At 42.8% G+C, this 20449-nt stretch overlaps 1 protein-coding gene across 2 annotated transcripts; it reads left to right on the forward strand.

The window, feature by feature from the left end:
- Positions 1-1715: 1715 nt before the first annotated feature.
- POPDC3 (popeye domain cAMP effector 3) lies at positions 1716-20211 on the forward strand. 2 transcript variants are annotated; one of them, XM_082302926.1, is made up of 4 exons: positions 1716-1811; positions 10574-11311; positions 13071-13179; positions 14019-20211. In XM_082302926.1, the coding sequence occupies exons 2-4, from the start codon at positions 10821-10823 to the stop codon at positions 14346-14348; spliced, it is 930 nt and encodes a 309-aa protein (XP_082159052.1). In that variant the 5' UTR covers positions 1716-1811; positions 10574-10820; the 3' UTR covers positions 14349-20211. The 2 variants fall into 2 exon arrangements, with proteins under 2 accessions (XP_082159052.1, XP_082159053.1); XM_082302927.1 differs by having other exon boundaries at positions 1739-1811; positions 10579-11311.
- Positions 20212-20449: the final 238 nt, after the last annotated feature.

The following is a 20449-nucleotide window of genomic DNA, read 5'->3' on the forward strand; positions in this document are numbered from 1 at the left end:
ACTCAAAAAGTTGAGATATCTTACAGATATGCCACCAATATTTTCTTTCTTCTTTTATGATGATTAGGAGGAACAGTGGTTTATTGGAATAATGTAATCTCAGTAGATTTAGCACTCTTCTTTTATTATGTATTTCCTCATCCCTTTGTTATCATTCCAGTGAGGAGTAAATATAATGGGCAAATTTATGCCTGATGCAACTGGGGATAGATCTGAATAAGTGCTTTCAACTCCACCCACGTATAAAGAACAAAAAGGGAAAAAACATGAATCAGTACTGCCTCAGTTTTGCCCATATAGAAGTCTCTCAAATTATACGGCTAAAATTAAACCAGTTGTGAAATAGCATGAACTAGTTGTGAAAAAGCATGCCTGAAAGGTAAGTATTGGAGTTACACTGCAAACCCCTTTAAATGTTTCATTAACTACAAGAACCTTAATACATACTCTAGTAGATATATAAAACTACTTTTTCCCCTCAAAAATAATAAATATTAAAATAAGTGCTGTAATCAGATAACAAAGATTTGAGTATATGTAACTCAGGGTAGCTTAAAGTGCTCTGGCTCATCATTTTCTCGAGTTTTAAGAGAATCAATTATTCCAAAAAATTATGCATCTTCTTCCCTCGCAAACATAGAGCTAAAAAGTCTTTGAAAATAAAGAACCCCCTCGGGAAAGCAAGTTCACAGAAGTGTTGATCCTTTTACCTAGAGCAGGACAGGTTGCTTTGTCCTTCAACTTCCGGAGAAGTTTCTGTCAGTGCCCTGCCCTTCATCACCCTGCTGCACGACGAGCGTGCCAGCCTGCCATGGGACCTCAGAGCTGGCCACCCGCACACACACAAGTTTCTCCACACTTAAAACATATTATTGCTTATGCTCCAGTTACCGACAAATAGCTTCTGTAGTAACAGGAGTTGCACATTTAAAATACTGTGATTTGTTCTATCTTAACAACTTGTAGATCTGCCTCCTCCGCCGCCGTCAGTAAACTCTCTCTCCCCGCGACACAAAGTGGTGACCAGAACAAGTGCGTGGCTAGTACACTGAAAGGGTCATGCACGGACCCCTCTGTGCCCTTGGGGAGGCGTTTGCTTCTTCCGAAACGAAGTAGCTGAAAACCGGGCATGAATGGCATGCCAGCCTTGTGATGAAGGCGACCCTGAAGGCGTGCATCTCTCCTCTGAGGAAACACCTTGCTGGGGTGAGTAAGTGAAAGAGAGGAGAATTTCATTTATTCCAAACCAGCAGCTGCCGACAGTTTAACCCCAGACAGCCGTGCCAGGAGCGGCAGGTTTTGCGTGCCCGTCCAGCCCGGCACCTGCGCTGCACCCGCAGCGGGCTTTAGGGTGCCCAAGTTTAGGGCTCTGCCGTCCCCGAGGGCTCCCCGCCGCCGGCGGCACCGCCTCCCCCGTCCCTCCCCGACGCCTTCGGCGCCCACCGGCGGTGCGGGAGCCCCGGGGGAGCGCGGCCGGGCCGGGGGAGCGCGGCCGGGCCGGGGGAGCGCGGCCGCCGCCGCGGGAGGGGCTCTGCGGGACGGGGGGCAGCCCCCGCCGCCTCGGCTGCCCCGGCCCGGCCCCGCTCCCCCGGGGCTGCCCCGCGCCCGCAGCCCCGGGGCCGGCGGAGGCGCCTGCGCGCTGCGGCCGCTCGGTGCCGGCCCCGCTGGCGCCGCCCGCAGCTCCCGCGGCTCCTCTGCCTATTTTAGTCACAGCCGCGGCTCCGTGCCCGCCGCGGGACGCGGGGCCGGCGGCGACGAGCGGCAGCCCCGGGCCGTCCCGTCCGGACGGCCAGGAAACTTTCCCGGGGCAGGTAAGGGGCGCGGGCAGGGCGGGGGCCGAGCCGAACCGAGCCGGGGCGGGCAGAAGCCCGGGCGCTGCCTCCGCCCGCCCCCCGCCGGCGCTGTCCAGCCAGGCACCGCTCGGAGCGCTGCGCGCTCGGGCCGGGGGGAGCGCGGCCGGGGACGCCTCCAGCACCGCCGCGCTCCGGGACACCCGCACCGGGGCAGGGGCAGCGGCAGTCCAGGGAGGGCTGCCCGCCCTGAGGACTCGGCGGCGTCCTGAGCGGGGGTGACAGGTCACTGCCCCGGGAGGGAAGCCCTCCCTCCCTGCGTGCCCGGCGGGGGTAACCGGAGCTCCAGAGTCAGCCCTGCCTGGAAGTTGGAGAGCTCTGCTGTGTCCCCTTTAGAGAGGAGCGTGACACGCTGCCCAGCGCTTCCTCTCGCCAGGGCGCTGTTTGAAGTGGGACTCTTCGTTGTGTGTCTCGGGTTAGGATTTGTCCCTTAGGACAGCGGGGCTTCTGGTTCTGCCCGGGTGCAGCTGCTGCTGCTCACTGACAGAAGAGCTGGCTCGGGAATATCTCTACTGTCACAAAACCTCCTCGGGATCCGGGGATTTCTTCCTCCGGCTGGGGGTTTGCTTCGTAGGCTGGCGTTATTTGATTCTTCTCTCTCTCCATCAATTAATGGTAAGAGCAGATGAACCCTGAAATTGCATTTGCAGTTGCTCCTTTCCGAAGATAGAACGAGCGACACAAAGCACTGCTCTTCCCCAAACTATAATCTTTTTTGCCAAACACCTTCTTCCAAACTGTAATATTTTACCACATTTTCTTCATCTGTTCTGGAAAACTCTGTGTGCATTTAGACTGTCAATCATTTTATGGGCAAACATTTTATATAGCAGATATCTTGTAATATTGAATCACAGACCACCTGATCGTGTTACAGAGATGTCCCTGATGAAACCTGGGTTCCAGAACTAGGGCTTCTTGCTACTTTGTTGCTTAATGGGAATGTGATTGTATATGTACCACAGCAAAACAAGAAATGGTTTCCACTTCTGCAGAACTGGTCCTGTTCAGGCTTTCCACAAAGTTCTGTGTGGTGCCAAATAATAAAGTAGCTTAAAATGTCAAGTTTTAAAGAAATGCCTTGCCTGCAAAATAGTAAGTACCCTGCAAGTCCTCTAATGAGGAGATTAGATACTGAAACAGAAGAAAGTGGTAACTGTGGTCAGTTGTGGTCCCTGACACAAACTTTGCCTTCACAGATAACTGTGAAGGCAAAGTTTGTGTCAGGTAAAGCTTTTATGATGAAACTTGAGAGCAGACAGTTTATTAAGGATTCAAGAAAAGGGTTGTTAGCTGAAGCTACATGTGATCTTCTTACTAAGTGTGTGGGTTCTTCAGAGAGGAGAAGTTATCATTTTAGTGTGTTCCCCTGCTTTGCAAAGAAGAGCTCTGGTCAGTGTCTCCAGATAATGATAGGCAATCTGTGTTTATGTGTTTGGACACATGGCTCATGGTGCAATTCTGTAAGCCAGTTGTATGTGCAGGTATGGTGTTGTGAACCAAGCCTCTTTTTTGGGAAATTAAGTTCGTGTCAGGTCATTGGTTTCATGGGAGTGCATTCCCATTGAAAGGCATTACTGCACCATACAAACTCATTTAAGCAGAATTCTGCAGAGTTCAGCTGTAGTTCATTAAACCACTTTTAAAGCACTTGTGAAATGTGCATTGTGGCTGCTTTCTCCACTATTAATTTAAAAGTTGAACTGGAAAGAAGCTTGAAATTGTACTTCCTTTCAAGTTTTATTCTCAAACCCAATAAAACATACACCCTAAATTGTTTTTTGGCTAATGTTGTTCTATATATGAGAGCCTTGCTCAAATTTATCCAAGAGCTGGCAATCTATTGTTAGTTTAAAAAACGTCTGACTGCCATTCCATATTCATGTTTCTTAGAAGCAAAATACCTTAAAAAAAGGAGAAAGGGAATTATACTTCTCAGTTTGGCAGGAATACCACGTGTACTTATGGTTCATTAATTCTGATTCAAATTGAAAGAAATCTGTAAGTTTTATTTCTTTTCAGACACTGTCTAGATGATAAAATAGCGTCTTCAACATTGGCTTTGCAACCACAGAGGGTTGCATTGTGTATTTTACAATGATAAATGGGAATTGTTGAAGTACTGTAAATTGTGTATAGTTAGCTGGTCTTTAAAGACTAAATAACACCAGCTTCACTGTATGCAGTGCTCCTAATGAACCTTGTACTGTTCTTTCTGTATTACTGTGGGGTTTCTTTTTCTCTCAAGGCCTCCCCCATCCAGCTTTTTTCCACTTCTTAAAAAGATTAGTGGGAATTTAAGCAAATTGTAGGCAGAATCAGACTTTCCCAGCTGCACCCAAACAAGCTCAATGAGGGGAAAGTCCCATGAAACGTCTCCCGTTCAAGAGCTGTGCTTTGGAGACAGCAGCTCTGCATCTGCTGCACCAGGAAGATGGGAGACAGGCCCAGCTTGGCAAGGAGGACAACCAGTCACTGGTCTCGTGCCATTTGGTGGGTCATGTGGACCATTGACCTCAGTGTAGAGGTGGCATTGGGCTGTCTACAGGACTGGGCAGCAGCTGACTGAAGGGGCTGCTTGGTTGAACAACCTTAAGCATGGTAGCCTAAATTCTGCCTGACCAGAGCAGGGCTTTGGCCCTGGACAGTCCTGCTTGGCTGGTTCTTGTTTCTCAGAGCTGCCCTGAAGGCAGTGAAGCACCACTGATGGCTGGACAGGCCCCAGCTGCCTGTTTTGCAGCTCCGAGCATTACCAGAAGGATTGCTGTCTGGGAAGGTATCACATCAAATGGATGATCTCAGTGTCGTGGGTCCAGTTTGGGAATTAAAGACCAGGGGTACTGGAAGGACTAGGCAGAGACTTCTGAGAGACTTTACTTTCCATGTGACAGCCTCTGCTCAGAGCACTGATCCAGTGGGTGAGACAGTGATGAGACATGAATGGACACGAGATGCCTGCCTCAACCCGAGGGAGTGCTAATCCATCTTCTCTCCTCCCATGACCGTGCTCCCAGTGATTCATTTTGACTCGTGTGGGTGGGTCACTTGCTGCCCTTCTCATTGAAGCTGTGATGTTGTGCAGAAGGGACGCAGAACCGCACTGCAGTCCCTCTTCATTCTGCGATGATGCTCACCCAGGGACTGGGATCCTGAGGCTTGGTTGCTTGGGTTGCAGACAGGCTCCATGGCAAAGCATTCACATCCCTTTCTTTGAAAACCATTCTCAGGAAGGGATGCTGGCTCCACACAGATGAAGCTTTCATCTATAATGTCTATGGGAGGAGTAATTTCAGAGATATACCTGTCTTCAGTGTTTTCTGTTGCCTAAAGTAGCTCTTAGTTGGTATCTGAGATAGGCTTCTGGATTTCTCTGGGAAGACCAGCTCCAAAACTTTCTAGGTATATACAACTTCTTTATATCAAGTAACTTAAACAGAAGTCCAGGAGACATTGTTGAGATCATGTAATGTGATTTCATGTAGCACAGAAAATAGTATCATAGTAAATAATTTTTAAATTTATTTATACAAATATATAAATGTATAAATCTGGGTATACATATATAAATATATTTATATATGTATATCCAGATTTATTTTAGGGTCCAGACAGCATCTTAACTTCTTTAATTCCCAGCAAAGGAAGTCTTTAAAGACATCCTACTAATTAATTACCTTTGCTATGTATCCTTGTGTGTCTTTGAAATCTGAATAGACGTAGTTTTATAGTGACTGATTATCTTGACAGCGTTGCCTTTTAGATTGGGTAGTTCTTTTCTTCCTCATCTTCCTTCCACCTTTGTTCAGGCTGCATTTTGTTGGGGAAACCTTGTGTTTTCCAGTATTATAATTGCAGCTTTCTCTAGGATATAGTCTCAAGAAGTTTAAGGTACTGTAGCTTGTGTTGTTAGTTACTGTCCTAGTGGCTGCATGCATTTTCAGCCAGAAGTGGGTCCAGGGACAGTATGTCACTGAAAACAGCTTGTTTACCTGCCCATAGCTGCCTATAGGCACGCAGCCACAGCTCTCTGTAGGTGCACAGCTCTCCTATGTGCTGTGAGTTAGACACTGCATTCAATAAGGAGTTTGGTTCTATTGGTCCCTGTGGGTATCTCGCCCCACTGTGGAAGGAAAGTAGCTTGGGGAAAGTATTGGGAGCGGTAGGTGTCAGTAGGGGCCACAGAGGGGATTCCAGAGATGTAGGGACAATGGAAAGAAGGGGTATCTTAATTGATGTATGCATCTACATTGCATGTGAAACTACTTGAAGAAATTAAGGAGCAGTTGCTTTCTGTAATCTAAGTGATTGCTAGACCAGATGTAATTTGTGAGCCTAGAGGGGGTGCTTGGAACTCACCCCTCTGGAATGGGGGGGGGGGGGGGGGGGGTTGTCAAGGCCAGGAGGACCCCCCCCTGGCTGGAGGGACTGCCTTGCTCCTGGTGGAGTTGCTGGACTGTTGAGCCAGGCTATGACCCCTAGCTCATGTATAAACATACACAGTGTGGTGGCTAAAACCAGTGAGACAAATCCTACTAAATCCAGCATAATCTCATTTTGTGCGAAAAAGTGTATATGCTGTAAAGGAAAACGTTTCCTTTTGCTTCCAAACCTGTAGCAAACAATTCACCCAGGCTGGTTACACGATTAGCACGTGCAGCTCTATAGCCTGTCAACATGTACAGTGTGAAAGTGCTGGGGGCTTTCTTTCGGAGTACTTGGGATAAGGCAACTAAAGAATGGACTATTCAAACTCTGAATAGCTTTACTTTTGACTTAATTAAAAAGACCAAAGAAAGAACTGCTGGTGGCCTCAGGGCTCTTAGGGTTTCTTTTTTGCAGGAATTATTCTGATCCAGACACAGTAACTAACACTCAGAGCTTCTCAGAGTTGAATTTGAGCCATCAGTGACAAAAATGGGGTGAAGTACATAGTTCTCAAGCAAATTAAAAATATACATAATGGGTAATTCTTTATGTGAATACTGCAATGTGTGGGGGAAACACCCATTTGAGGAGGGGAAGGTTGTAATGTGCATTTATACAATACAAATTCATTCTGTTTTGACTGCTTTAGTGTACTGCTTATATGAAATTTTATGTTGCCAGCAGATATTTATTTGGTAGAGTGTTAGTGAAATACTCCATTTTCTGCTTTGAAACTCCAGCAAACTCAGTGATTTTACCACTTTCTGATAACAGCTTACCTTTCAGCACTGTTGTATGTTTTAAAGAAGTCCATGCCACTGTATATTGCTCACATCTCTTGCCTGGGCTGATTTTTCGCATCCCTTCGTCTGCTCCTGCTGGAGAAGGTGGGATGTGTGGTGGGGCAAGACACTCTGAAGCATGTCAGTAATTCAGCCTGTGCTGGCAGGGCACATCTCCTGAGCTGGGAGGACTCATCTTGCATGAAACTCGGGTTTTGGCAGCCTACAGATGTCAATGTGTGCCATTCTGATTATGGCAGTCCCATGGCAGGGAGCGTGCTGTGCATGGTGCTCCTTCTCCATAGGCAGGGATGAAGTAGAAAGTACTCAATGTTTGCTTGGAAAGACACAGTTCTTCAGCTTTATAAGCCAAGACACCTGCTTTAAATGCCGTTTCCTGCTTGCTGGATCATCACCATCAGATGAACCTGTAGCAATAACTGTTCGCCGCAGCCAGGGCAATCGAAGCAGGTCATCAAACAAAGCAGAAGACCAAAGCACCTCAGTGAGAGGATGATGTCCCCTCCAGGTGCTTACAAATGGTCATGTTGTGCTACTGTGAAGGATGGCTCAGTTGGTATCAGAGCTGCTTGGTTTTTTGGTTTGGGGGATTTTTCTCCCCCCCAGCCTCACTTGCAGTAGATGAATGGCTTAATTAGAATTACTGTTCTGAAATCCTCAAGAGTTTAAATTTTGGACTTGTAGAAACTATACAGAAAAATGTGAAAGGCCTTATCTAGCACTAAATACCATTCAAAACTGGAAATTTTACTGTTCTTAGGCCCATACCGATTATTATCTCTGCTCTGTTTACAATTACCAACAATTTTTAGCTCCCAAATATTAGCATAATTTTTTGACTGAGAAGAGCTGCATCTTCTCTTTCTGCCTGCAGTTCACTGGCAGCAAGCATACCTACTCTTCACCATAGCCCTGAGAAATCAGGCCCATTTAGGAGTAGCTTTTTTCAGTATTTCCAGACAGTTTGGTTTTGCCTGCACACCTTGTGTAGCTCAGGAGAGTGTTGTGTTGGTAAGGCTGTGCTTTGGGCTAGCACTGACCTCCCTCCTTTGCCTTTCCTCTTGCCCAGAAGGAGAAAGGTCCTCTCCAGTCTGGGAGATGCCACAGCACAGTAGAAGTTCTCATTGTGTAGAAATAGTGGAATAAATGGGAATTTTCCACACAGTGGTTTTGGAAGACAGGTCCCATTCTGAAAATGAACACTTAAAAATGCAGGACAGTTTCCTCAGGGCTTTGGTTTTGTGTATGATGACCGTGTATCTGTGTCCTAGTGACACACTGTTCTTTTCATATTATCTTGGCCCATCTTGTCATGAATAGATGCTTTACAGAAACACTGTGAGCTATAGTGTGGGCAGACTGAGAATGCAATAAGTGAATTAAAAATTGAACATATGTTTTGTGAAATTACTATAATGTCATGTGAAATTATTGCAATGTGTGACCTTACATGATGACAAGATGTTGGTCATGTAAAGTTTATTACTGATCCACTATGGTTTTGTTTGTGGCATGCATACAGTTTCCAGTGTAACTCCTCAGTCATGGTTCCCTTCAAAACACAGATTTTTATTATTTTCTTTTAGAAATTAGGGTCCTCAGTAAAACTGCTTAGAGCAAAATGTTGGCAGGAGAGTACAAGTATTAACAATAATCCAAAATCACTGTTATCAGTGATTCTGTTTTAAACAAACAGTCAAACAAAATACTTCTGCTACTGATTTTTGACCGTGTATTGGAAATGCTGAGTGGATTCAGAATACAAGGTCTGGGAACTGCATGTTCCAGTTTTATTTTCTTTTGATTCAGAAATCTTACCCCTTGATCACAGAAGTACCACCTTAATTTCCTCATGATCTTACCATACCTAGGTAACTTCCTCATAGCTGATGCAGTTTCCCAGTCTCCAAGGGATAAATCCTACATGTGCAGGAAATCCTGTACCAGAGGAGAGTATTTGGATAAAGAAACAAACTGAAAAGGTTATAGTTGCAAACTACCTTATTCTTGTAATGCTGGTTTTTACACTGTAGGAGGATATTGAACATTGTAATTTGGAGAGGTTCTGTGCTCTTTAGCTGTGGTATTTTTATGGGCCAGTGACTTTTCCTATCACCATTCCCAGAGAGGGAGAGTGTCCTCCTAACTTGTTCTTCTGAGCTCTGCTGCTCAGTTGTTTAGGATTTTATGTCTTTATTTAGCACTAGTGTTATTCAATCACATAATTAATGTTGGGGTTTGAATAAACTTTAAAGAAGTAATGCTGTGATGGCTAGGAAATATTATATAAATTTTCTTTATTAATTTCTTAGACCTGTCATTGTAAAAGAAGCACAACTGAAAGCCCTGATGAATGATGCTGGATCTTTCACTGCAACAGCAGTGCTTTTAAAGTATTGATTTCTGTGGCTCTTGTGAGGGGAAAAAAAACAAACTACTTTGATATTCTAGAGAATCTGATAATTTTGATAGCAAGATAGTTCTTAGTTTCCTTGCTGTTCTACCAGGAAAAGAACCAGACAGTAAGGCTTTGGAGGTTTCAGTCTGGATTACACCACTAATATATTCTGATTTTGCAGTTCTTACCATGTGTAATCTCACATTGAAGTATGTATTTTTATTTTAAAAGACAGGTATGGAAAGCTGGTTTTGACTTTTAAAAAAAAATTATTTTGGGGTTTCTTTATGCATGCTGTCTCTGTGTTCTCCTTTTAAAACTCTTAGAAATACATCACCATATGAAAACAAATAGCATGTTTCATATTTGAGAGTGTTGAGCAATAAAATTATGAGGTCCATGGTGTGAAATTTTATGATATAGAACTTTGAATGTTATAAAATTGCTTCGTAAATGTCCCTTGAGTAGTATTTTGCAGGACTACTTATTTCATGTTCTAATAGCATAATCTGTATCAAGATGCCTTTAAGCTTTGTAGTCTTCCTTATATATGACAGGTTTTTGCCTGTTATCCTTGGAGTAGAAAGGACCATCCCCTGGGACACTTGGGTTTCCCTTGTGGTGTTTGGGGATGGAGTTTGTTGTCTCCGGGAACAGAGAGCAGCTTTGCTCAACCATTAATGAGAATGATTTGACCAAAATCCAGAGTGAAATGGAGGAGGCGAACAAGGAGGAAGAGTTCACTGTCTCTTCTTCTTAAAGAGCTGGGTAGGAGATTAAAAAAGGCTCTCAGGGAGCAGGGTCTGGACCAACAAATCCAACTACCTTCTCAGCAGTGGGGCTGTGCAAAGGCTTGTCACAGGATGTTGCGAATGGAGCATACATGGATTCAGTGACAGTTCAGTGGTTGCTACAGGGACCACAGATATGGAATACATGATCTTCACTTGAATGAATATTGAAGTTTGATCCTGGAATCACAGAGCTGCAAGGGTAATTGGAAGATTGTAATGCAGTCTGTGGTTTTAGGCAATAAAACTTTGATAAAATTTAATTGATAATTTTATAAGTAATTCATCTTTTGTTCACTTGTCCAGATCAGAAGAAGCTACAGATGACATGACCAAAGTCAAAATAATGCATGAACTGATGAGAAACAGCACTGAGAATGTTAGCTGCCTAGTTTCTGGAAATCCTAAGTGTGACTTCACTACCAAAAGAGACCATGAAGTTATGTGATCATTGAGCAGAGTTTGCAAGAATGGAAAACAAAAGGACCTCACTAGCTGCATCTCATAAATAAAAATTTCCAAGATTCAGCTGAATCAAAAAATTATTCCAGCCATGGGAGAAAATGCAAGTTTTTGGGAAAGTTTGATATATGCACATCCTACGTGTACCACCTGGAAGCAAGAGGCAGAGGGATCTATCTACCACCTAGCCAGTATTCTCTTTGTTGTGGGCTTCATGGGTGGAAGTGGATTCTTTGGGCTCCTCTATGTCTTCAGCTTGCTTGGACTGGGCTTTCTCTGCTCTTCTGTTTGGGCTTGGCTGGATGTCTGTGCTGCTGATATATTCTCCTGGAATTTTGCGCTGTTCACTATATGCTTCGTCCAGTTCATTTACGTTACCTACCAAGTTCGGAGTGTTGCCTTTGACAGAGAATTCCAGGAACTCTACAGTGCTCTCTTCCAGCCTCTGGGAATTTCCTTGACTGTGTACAGGAAGATCGTCTTGTGCTGCGATGCAGAAGTGATTACCCTGGAGAAGGAACATTGTTATGCCATGCAGGGCAAAACACCTATTGACAAACTGTCCTTGCTTGTGTCAGGCAGGTTTGTATTGCCTTGTTCAGGTTTACTGCAAATATCTTTATTTTCCCCTCCCTATTGAAAATGAAAGAGGAAAAAAAAAAAGCCTGATTTGTGTATTGTTTGTTTATTTGCCAGTGCAATAGATTAACTATTAATGCAAGTAATATAAATATTAATAGGTTAAATACACTTGTCTAGGATAGCACTAGCACGAAAACACTAAGCACAGAATTTGTAATAACATGAAGAAAAGAATTTGAAGTAATTCTTTTCCAGGCTGCTGTATCATAGCATTTAACAGGTTAGGCAGATAAAGGGAATAAATTTTCAGTCTTTCAGCTGTTTTTCAGTCTTCAGGTCATGGCTTGCTATCTATCTACTGCCTAGCTGATGAGCACAGCATCTGTCCTATTTTTCTTTACTAGTATCATCTGAAATGGTACAAAAAGTTAGTTACAAAACTGAATATACTGAGATAAACTCTGCTTAATGGAGATCTTGACTTTGATACAGATTGCATTTGGTTGCTTTCAAGGCAGTGGGAGAAGAGTATTGGTAAGGAAGAGCAAAAGACTTGAAAGCGCCCTTTCATTACAAGGGAACATAGTTGAGCCTTGTCAAGCCTTGCAGAGCTGGGTCTACAGTTACTGTATACTGTGGCCCTGTATTAGACCCTGAGGCAGTAAATCTACCTGCTTGTGCTCCCTGCTTCCAGGAGAGCCTTCTGGCAGCTTTGCTGCTGCTTTCCTGGAGGGAAATACTAGCTTCTGTACTGTATGCAAAGCAGAGTGTGGTACCAGACCGCCACGAGAGTAGGTGGGACACCCAGAGGTGATGGACATGGACTGTCCTTGATGGGACACTTTGTGGGTGCTTTTTGATAGCTTGCTCCATGGATGGATGGAACTTGTAGGCAGCTTGACACTCAGCTGATTTAGGACTGCTTGCAATGAACAATATGGATTGTAGGCAGTTTTCCTTTGTGACACCCTGGTTCAGAGCATTCTTGGGAGCTGTCTAGGAAGTACTTAATGGAGATTGCTTTTGGTCTTACCAAAGGAGAGGTGTCCATCCTTCTACATGCCCAGCCAGTTAGTGATCACCCAGAGCTCCTGCTGCCCTTCATCCTGTGGTACAGGGCTGCTTGTGTGCCTTCAAACTCATATGTTATTTAAAAAGTAGAAAGGAAAGGAGACTTCTCTTTGGCATCTTCAGAAGGCCACAGCACTCACACAGAGATCCCATACCTCCAGGCTGTTCATCTGGCTCCAGACATAGTCCTGTGGCCATGTAATTCCTGTTAAACATGGAGAGAGACCTGCCTAGCACATGCCGTGGGGCACTCCTGCTTCCCACTCCCAGTTTTTGTCACTTTGTTCCCTTTAAAATGCTTATTTGCCAAAACTGGAAGTAAATCCCATGGTTTTCAGGGGAAGCAGGTAAATGCTGTTATGGGCTTTGGTCTTTCACCTCTCCAGTGTATGCTGGCCTTTTAATGGCAAAGCTTGTGCATCACTGCACAGACCTACCACAGAGAGAATAATGTGGTTTGAAAAAGGCCTGGAAAGATTTCCATTTCAGTTGCATGATTGTCTTGTATTCTCTTTCAACTGGCCTGAGCAAGCTGGGTTCAAAAATATAATTAGGATACTGTTGGCTGTTTTTTCATGTTTTCAAAGCTATATTTAAATTCCTCAGATAGTAGAAACAGCACATTCTTGTTGTAGTCATTGCTGGTGTACTGATAGTGCTAACAAATTAACATGTCTTATCTTGGTAGGATCAGAGTGACAGTTGATGGGGAGTTTCTGCATTATATTTTTCCTCTTCAGTTTCTGGACTCTCCTGAATGGGATTCACTGAGGCCCACAGAAGAGGGAATTTTCCAGGTAAAAGTTAAAGGGTTTCTTTTCTTTTGTTTTCAGTACTACAGGAAACTGTTCAAGTACTGTTTGATTTCAAAATAAATTTATTCAGTTGTGGGTTTCGTTTGTGATACTGTACTAACCAGTGGCATCCCATTAGTTTGGGGAGGGAAGTCCTCTTTATCCGTTGGACTGGTTTTGCTGTTTGTATCTTGTTACAACAAACAGGGGTTTTCTTAAAGCTAATCTGGGAGGTAGGCTCTGTTTGCATTCTTTGGCTGCACTGCTGTTCAGCCCTGAGAAGCCAGGTTTCCTCGGGGTGAGTAGAAGCTGGTGCTGAAGAAGTTTCCCAGTGGGAGATGAGCCAGGGGGAGACGTGCCTGTGACACAGCTTGGCACGGGTCACAGCATGAGACATGGTGTCAGCCAGGGCTGCCCCTGAGCTCTGTGAGCCCTCCCACTGCTGTCACTTGACTGACACGCTGGCTTCTGTCTGTGTTGGATCTGATGTCTGCTGTCACGAGGACAAATGGCATTTGTCGAGAGCTTTCTTTAGACCTGCCTTTCCAGCTGAGGCTGCCAGGATTGGAGCAGGGAGTGCGGGGCTGAGCCAGGGCATCCTGACCATGTGGGCGCAGGCATATTGTCATTGAGGCGGACTAGATGTGTTCATTTAGTCCATATCCAGTCACCGTTCTCACTTGTCTTTTGCATACAGTAACCTCCCAGAGCTCTCTGGCTCAATTAAAAGGCTCTAATTGCAGTAGACAGGTTCTGGTGGGAGAGGGGGGTGCCTTCTGAGCAAGGGCAGCAGCAGCAACACCGCTGCCTTGTCACTGGCTCTTCACTTCTCTCTTGTGTAGGTAACGCTTACAGCAGAGACAGATTGTCGGTACGTGGCCTGGAGGAGAAAGAAGCTCTACCTGCTGTTCGCTAAACACCGCTTCATCTCCCGCCTGTTCTCAATTCTAATTGGGAGCGACATTGCTGAAAAACTGTATGCCCTGAATGACAGGGTGCACGTGGGGCAGGGCTTTAGGTACGACATTCGCTTACCCAACTTCTACCACGTTGCACTGCCAGAGACCCCTCCCGTGCAGCCCTCCCACCACTCCCACCACCTCCAGAGAGGGTCCCCCTGCCGCAAGCCCACGGGGGTTACAAACTGCAGCTCCTTCCTCACACCCTCCTAGGAAGGAAAGTTCTGCTGCAGCCATTCCTCAAAGCGACGAGGGGAGATGGAAGGTGGCAGAGCAGAAGAGCAGAGAAGCAAAAGCAGATGAAGCCAAATTTGACTGATAAGTGCCATTTATGTTAATTGGAGTAGATTGAATTCTCTGTTTCAAGCCAACAGGTTGGCTTCTGCATTTTGACTGTCTGTGGAATATGTTTACTTTCTGTTGATTCTCCTGTTATCTTCATCTCTTTCCTTTTGGAAGAGAACAAATCATAACAGTCTGAGGTCTTATTGCAATTGTGATGGCCTCTGTGGTGGTGTGTTGTTTTGTTAGTTTTTTTTTTTTTTTTAAAGCAAGCCCATGGTATTTGTAATTATATTTTCCTCAAAAAATTTTGTCATAATGAAGTAAAGTCAGAATAGTCAATGAGAACAAGTAAGTTGTCTTCAAAATATAGCAACTTGCTTATCATGTTCATTTTTATGCCATGTGAACATTCTCTCAATTTACATGAATAATGTTGCAGAAAAAAGACTGAGGACCGATTGCATTGGGTTAATTTCTTAAAGAAATGAAAGATTTTGAAATGCACATCAAGATTGTTAAAAATCCAAACAAATCAACACAACAAATTCTGTCCCACTGAGTGATTGGTTTCTCTCTGACTGTCCTAGAGAGGTAGTATGTGAAAACAAACATAAATGTCGTTGCTGGCATTAGAAAAATAAAACAGCTGTAACTGCTGCAAATACAGCTTAGGGAAAAGGTTGTTCGGCATTTCTGATAGGATGTGATGCTGTAGCACCTGGGCTTCTGCAGTGTCAGTGCCATTTGTGACATGTATAATAAATAATGTTAATCAATCTACTGCCAAACCATTGGAGTTTGTTGTACAATGTTCTTTTTAGCTGTGTTTGTCAGGAAGAGACTCAAACAGCTGCAGCAATAAATACAATTTTTAACTGATACATTCTTGTTTAGCTTCTAGAGTCACTTTCCTGTGCCTATGAAATTCTTGATTTAAAAGATATTCTCTCCCTAATTCTGTGGTGTTTTAATGACATAAGGGAGCCTCAGATCACATTTAGCAGGAGAGAGCTGTTTTCGACCCTTGGGGTCACTGTGCCTTTGAAGAGAAGTGTCTGAATGTCTTTGCTAGCTCACCTTCCTGCTGCTCTGCCTGATGCCTGCCAGTAATCAAAAAATAAGAAGCATTACAATTTTATGAGAATGGATTGCTGCTTGATATGTCTGGAAGTAGATAATATTTTTAGTATTTTAAAATTGCTGGCCTGTTTGGTAGGATGGCCCTTGTGTGCTTCTCCATGTGTGGGTATACATATGAGTTTAGATGTTGTGAGTGGTTTCTGGAGGAGTTAAAATGATACAATGTTATGCTTGAGAGATAATCATGCAGTATGTATAAAAAAGCTATTAGAAGGGATGTGAAACACTACCTGTTTGAAGGACAATTAGTGTAGAACAGATAAGATTGTACAAGTTTTGCTTTTAGCTTTCTTTCTCAGAGAGGGAAACCTGCCAAACATAAATACCTCAGCATGCAATATGATAAACCCCAAATCATTCTCATAACCCTTCCATGCAATGTGTTCTGTATGTACTGCTTAATGCATGAAGTCCCTGTGTTACAGAGCTGCTTTGTTCTGGTCAAAAGAGAATTGGAAAAAATGCAAACCGTGCACTGATACCTTTTAAAGACCTGTACAGATGCTAACTAAGGCACAAAGTGCCAGAGGCTGGCAGCATGTATTAGGGATGTACATCTGTGTGTCCCCTCTTCCTATAACCTTTTCCTGGTTAAGGGACAGGACAGCAGACTACCTGACCCCTTGGTGTGGCTCAGCACAGGTGTTCCCATGTAACTTCAGTGCTGTGGTTGGTGTCATGTCCTGTTTGTCAGCAGTGTCTGAGGTGGGAAAAGTGCATCATCTCTCATGGATGTCACTTGGGCTGTGCCTCATCATCCCTCTCTGTGTCAGCCAGCTGAGCTGCTCTAAAAACCTTGTGCTGTTTTTGATGACCCCTTTAAAAATAGCCCCCCACCTCATTCTGATAACAAGAATTTCTAAGTTTGTCATGCTATGTGTGTTGAACCAACATGAAGTTTATACTTAACGTTTTATGTTTTAACAATCTGCAAACATAAAAATATTTTAAATGCATAAAAGAGATGTTATTTTAGACTTAGGTGTACTAATGTTCTCCTTGGTTTTCTTGAATACTTGGGTTTGGCCTACTGATTCAAGAAAGCTTGTCTTTACTAAATTCTGACTCTACTAAAGTCAATTCATTTGACTGCCTTCACCTTAAAATAAGACCAAGGCGTCTTACCCAATTTCTATATCAAGCTTATATGTTCTATTTAAACTATAGCATACTGCTTAGGAAGATACTGGGGAATGATGGGTGCTTCATATCACACTTGGATAATTTTTTCTTTTTTGTGACTGTGGTATGCCTTGGCTTCTGTCACACACTTTCCAAACACAAGCCTCTGTGATGCTTTTCTCTGCTGGAATTGGTTACTGTCAGAAATCTCTACCAGGACACATCTGAGTCAATATCTGAACATACTCTTAGCTAATCTTGTTTAGCTGTTGCTACTGTGCTTTTTGGGCTTTGAGTCATTTTTTAAAAATCATTTCTAGTTTTCCAGCATCTGTTTGAGACATGACTAGCAGAACATTTCAGCTGTAAAATTCAGCTGTAAAATATATATCTACAATAATATAAGTACACACAAAAGGACTGGAAGCATGACAGAAGTTCTCTCTACCTCTGTTTTTTTTTTTCATCTGGACAGTACTTCTAAAACTTACAGTGAAATATGGTCTGGCATGTGACTCATAAACCAGTATTTTGGGAGAGCTGTATAATCTACCTAAGTGAAGACCTACTCAGACTTATATCAGCGAAATTAGACAAGTTTTGTGAGATTACAAAACATTTTTCTTTTTTACCAGTTTCATAACCTTCTGTGGAGTTATGTCTACATTTGTAATGTGTGTATGCTACTATAGGTAAGAGTGGCAGAATCTGTTCACGTGATGATGTGGTCATTCATCAGTTATTTTCCTAAGTTTTTATAATTATATGGACATCATGTTGGAATTGCCCTCACAGCCTGCAGAAGGGTGCAAATTTGCTGCATAAGGTAAGAAACCGTATGGCCTAGGAGAGTCCAAAACAGAGGGGGAGGAGGAGAGAAAGACAGAACTAAGTTCATACAGATTTTATCCAAGAGAGGTTTATTTTAAATTGGACTTGTGGCAAATTAATTTGTTGGATGCAGCAATATGTAGTTAGAGGTTCAAAAGCAAGTTTTGCCTACTTAGGAGCATGGGTCTGACCCTGCAATTCTTTCATTATGTAGGGTTTTTTTTAACCACTACTAGTGCAAGTACATGTACCAGGTTCCATCAGGTAACTCCACTCGAAACTACAGAAACTATGGAATAACCAGAGAGGATGCATCCCAACATGCTGTTGTAGCTAATACGCTATGCAAGGCAAATTTTAAGCACTTAAAGAAAAAGGTTGTTTTATTCAGTTGCCTGTGATAGCAGAGGCTGAGCTTTGCAATTGAGGAAGGCCAGCCAGGGTCTATGTTTTCAAGAACTGTTTCCCTTGCAACAAAGCAAATTAGACATATAGAGATATGACCTCCCCTAGGATAAAACTGGGAAAGCTGAATACATGCTTGGATGATATTGCACCGATGTGCCATACCACAAAAAAGGCATATGCTTGTGGTAATTAAACAATATGTTGATACTACATTTTCAGGAAAGAAGTGCTCTACAGATTTTGCTTATTGTGAATGATAAATATAAGACATATTTGGTCTCAATGTACATGAAAATTTAAACCACAATATTGTGTTGCTCATATGAACAGATATTGCAAACCGTGTGTTAAAACTGAAACAAATCTGCAGTTATTTATATAGAAGAAAACTATTTAAGTAGGAAAGGAAAAATTAATATTGATTTGTTGAATTCAGACATGACAAGATTAATATTTTTCTTTCTATTCCTGTAATAATTGAATGCATATTTTTCCTCCCTAGTGTGTTATTGTATAACAGATTTTTTTACTATACAACAAAATAAATACCATATAAAACCGATTTGTTAATCCCTCTTGAAAATACTGGATTTCTTTACATTAATATGCATTAAAATATAATAGGTTCAGGGCTCCCAAGGAAAAACACCTTTTCTTTCTGTTTATCTAATTCACATTAACTTTCCTTTCTTGTAGATTTTCTTATCCCTTCAGTTTCTACTTGCTGTAATTCTGCTGCTGTGGGAATCAAAAGATGTATTGAACTTGACATGTAAATCAAGCCACCTCATGGTGATGAATCAAACCATGTAGGTGGAGCTTCATCAGCAGGAGTGTGTAGGAGAAAGGCAGCACAACCATGTCATCACTGAGCTCTAGATTTGGGGTTGTGTCCCAAACCATGGCTAGCAATGCCCTCCTAGAGAGTCACTTGGCAGAGGGTTCCACCAGCAGAGGGTTTAGACCCACATAATCTTTCTGCAAGCTATAAATGTTGTTAAACCTTGCTCTGGAGTGGGAAAAAAAAAAAAAGATGGGACATTCCCAAAAGCTTGTGAGAGCAGAAGGATTTTGTAGCAGTTATTCTTCTGCTGTGGATTCACAGGAAATATTTTTAAGTTGTCATTTGAACTGCAGCTCCTAATTTGAGGGATCAGTGGTATATTGGGACAGGACTATTTTGCTACCTGAGCCGGATTTTGAAGACAAATGATGATAAAAGATAGATGACCAAGAACTAAGATGTCATATAAATAAAAACTGCAATAAAATAATGGTCGTAAATAACTATTTCAGCAGTGAATCCCATAGTTTTTATTGTATCCACTAGTAACTCTCCACCTAAACTTGTGCAAATCTGGGGGTTATAATAATTTTCTGGGAGTAAGGGACATTAGGCCAAGAGAGACACTGAAGCCAAAAAGCCCATCTAATGGATGAGTGCTCTAACCATGTAATTGCATAGAAGTGGGCAGCAGTGTCCCCTTCTGTAGAAACTGCACATCATAGGCAAGCATTAAAGCATCTCATCTGTGAAAGGAGGTGAGCTGGTCCCTGTCCCCAGGCAGGGATTCTGGTGGGATGATCCCAAGCAGCCTGCAGGAGTCTTGGCTTGGTGAGGATGAAGCACACATACCTCTTTAATATTTCCCATGTGTGGGTTTTAGGAAGAGTGCAGGACAATCTAGATACCCAATGCTGGGCTTGCACTTCCATGTAGGACATGACTCAAGGGTGGGATACTGGCAGGTAAGATTTGGGATGAGTTTAAAACTCATTAGGTATGACCCTCTATCTTCCCATATGTGTTCTCTTACACTGGGTAAATGAAAAATAACTTGATCCATAACAAAAGTGAGGCAAGCCAGTTAACATCTGCTAGGATACCCAAGGATGGGTATCAGCAGTTCCTATAAAAAAAGCAGTTTGGATCTATGAAATGTTTGGAACAGCAGTTCCAAGTTGTTGTGCTGGAATTCCTTGCTGTGCTTTGTTCATCTAACTCTCTCACATTAAAATTTTTAAAGCTTTTATGGAACCCAGCTGTAGTAGCTATTCTGTTTTACTAAGAGATAAAATATTCTGAATACTTTTTTTGAATATGAAGCAAAACTGTCCTGTTTTCATTTACAGAAAAGCTGAGTCCTCTCAAATGATACTTTCAAGCAGATCTCCCCTAGTGAGGGGAATGAAGTGCTTCTCAAAAAGTCAGATATCCAGCACTATGCTCTGTTTATCACTAGGTCTTCATTTTATTGTTCAGTTACAGCTTTTCAAAAATATAATGTTCATGCTGGAAATATGTTCATTAAAGAAATAATGAGTAAGTATTAGTAGAAAAAAAAAGACAAGACATACTGATACATAAAGCATTTTTACATGGATTTTGATTTTACCAACTATTAGTATCTTTTTGTTAACTATAGTGGTTGCCATTTTAGTTCTGAAAGTGTTTTTTACAGTGGTATATGTACTTAAGCTACATGCAAAAGCAATAATCACATATATATGTATGTTTATTGCAGGCT

This window comes from Coloeus monedula (assembly GCF_965178545.1).
Source record: "Coloeus monedula genome assembly, chromosome: 2".
NCBI classification, from domain to species: domain Eukaryota; kingdom Metazoa; phylum Chordata; class Aves; order Passeriformes; family Corvidae; genus Coloeus; species Coloeus monedula.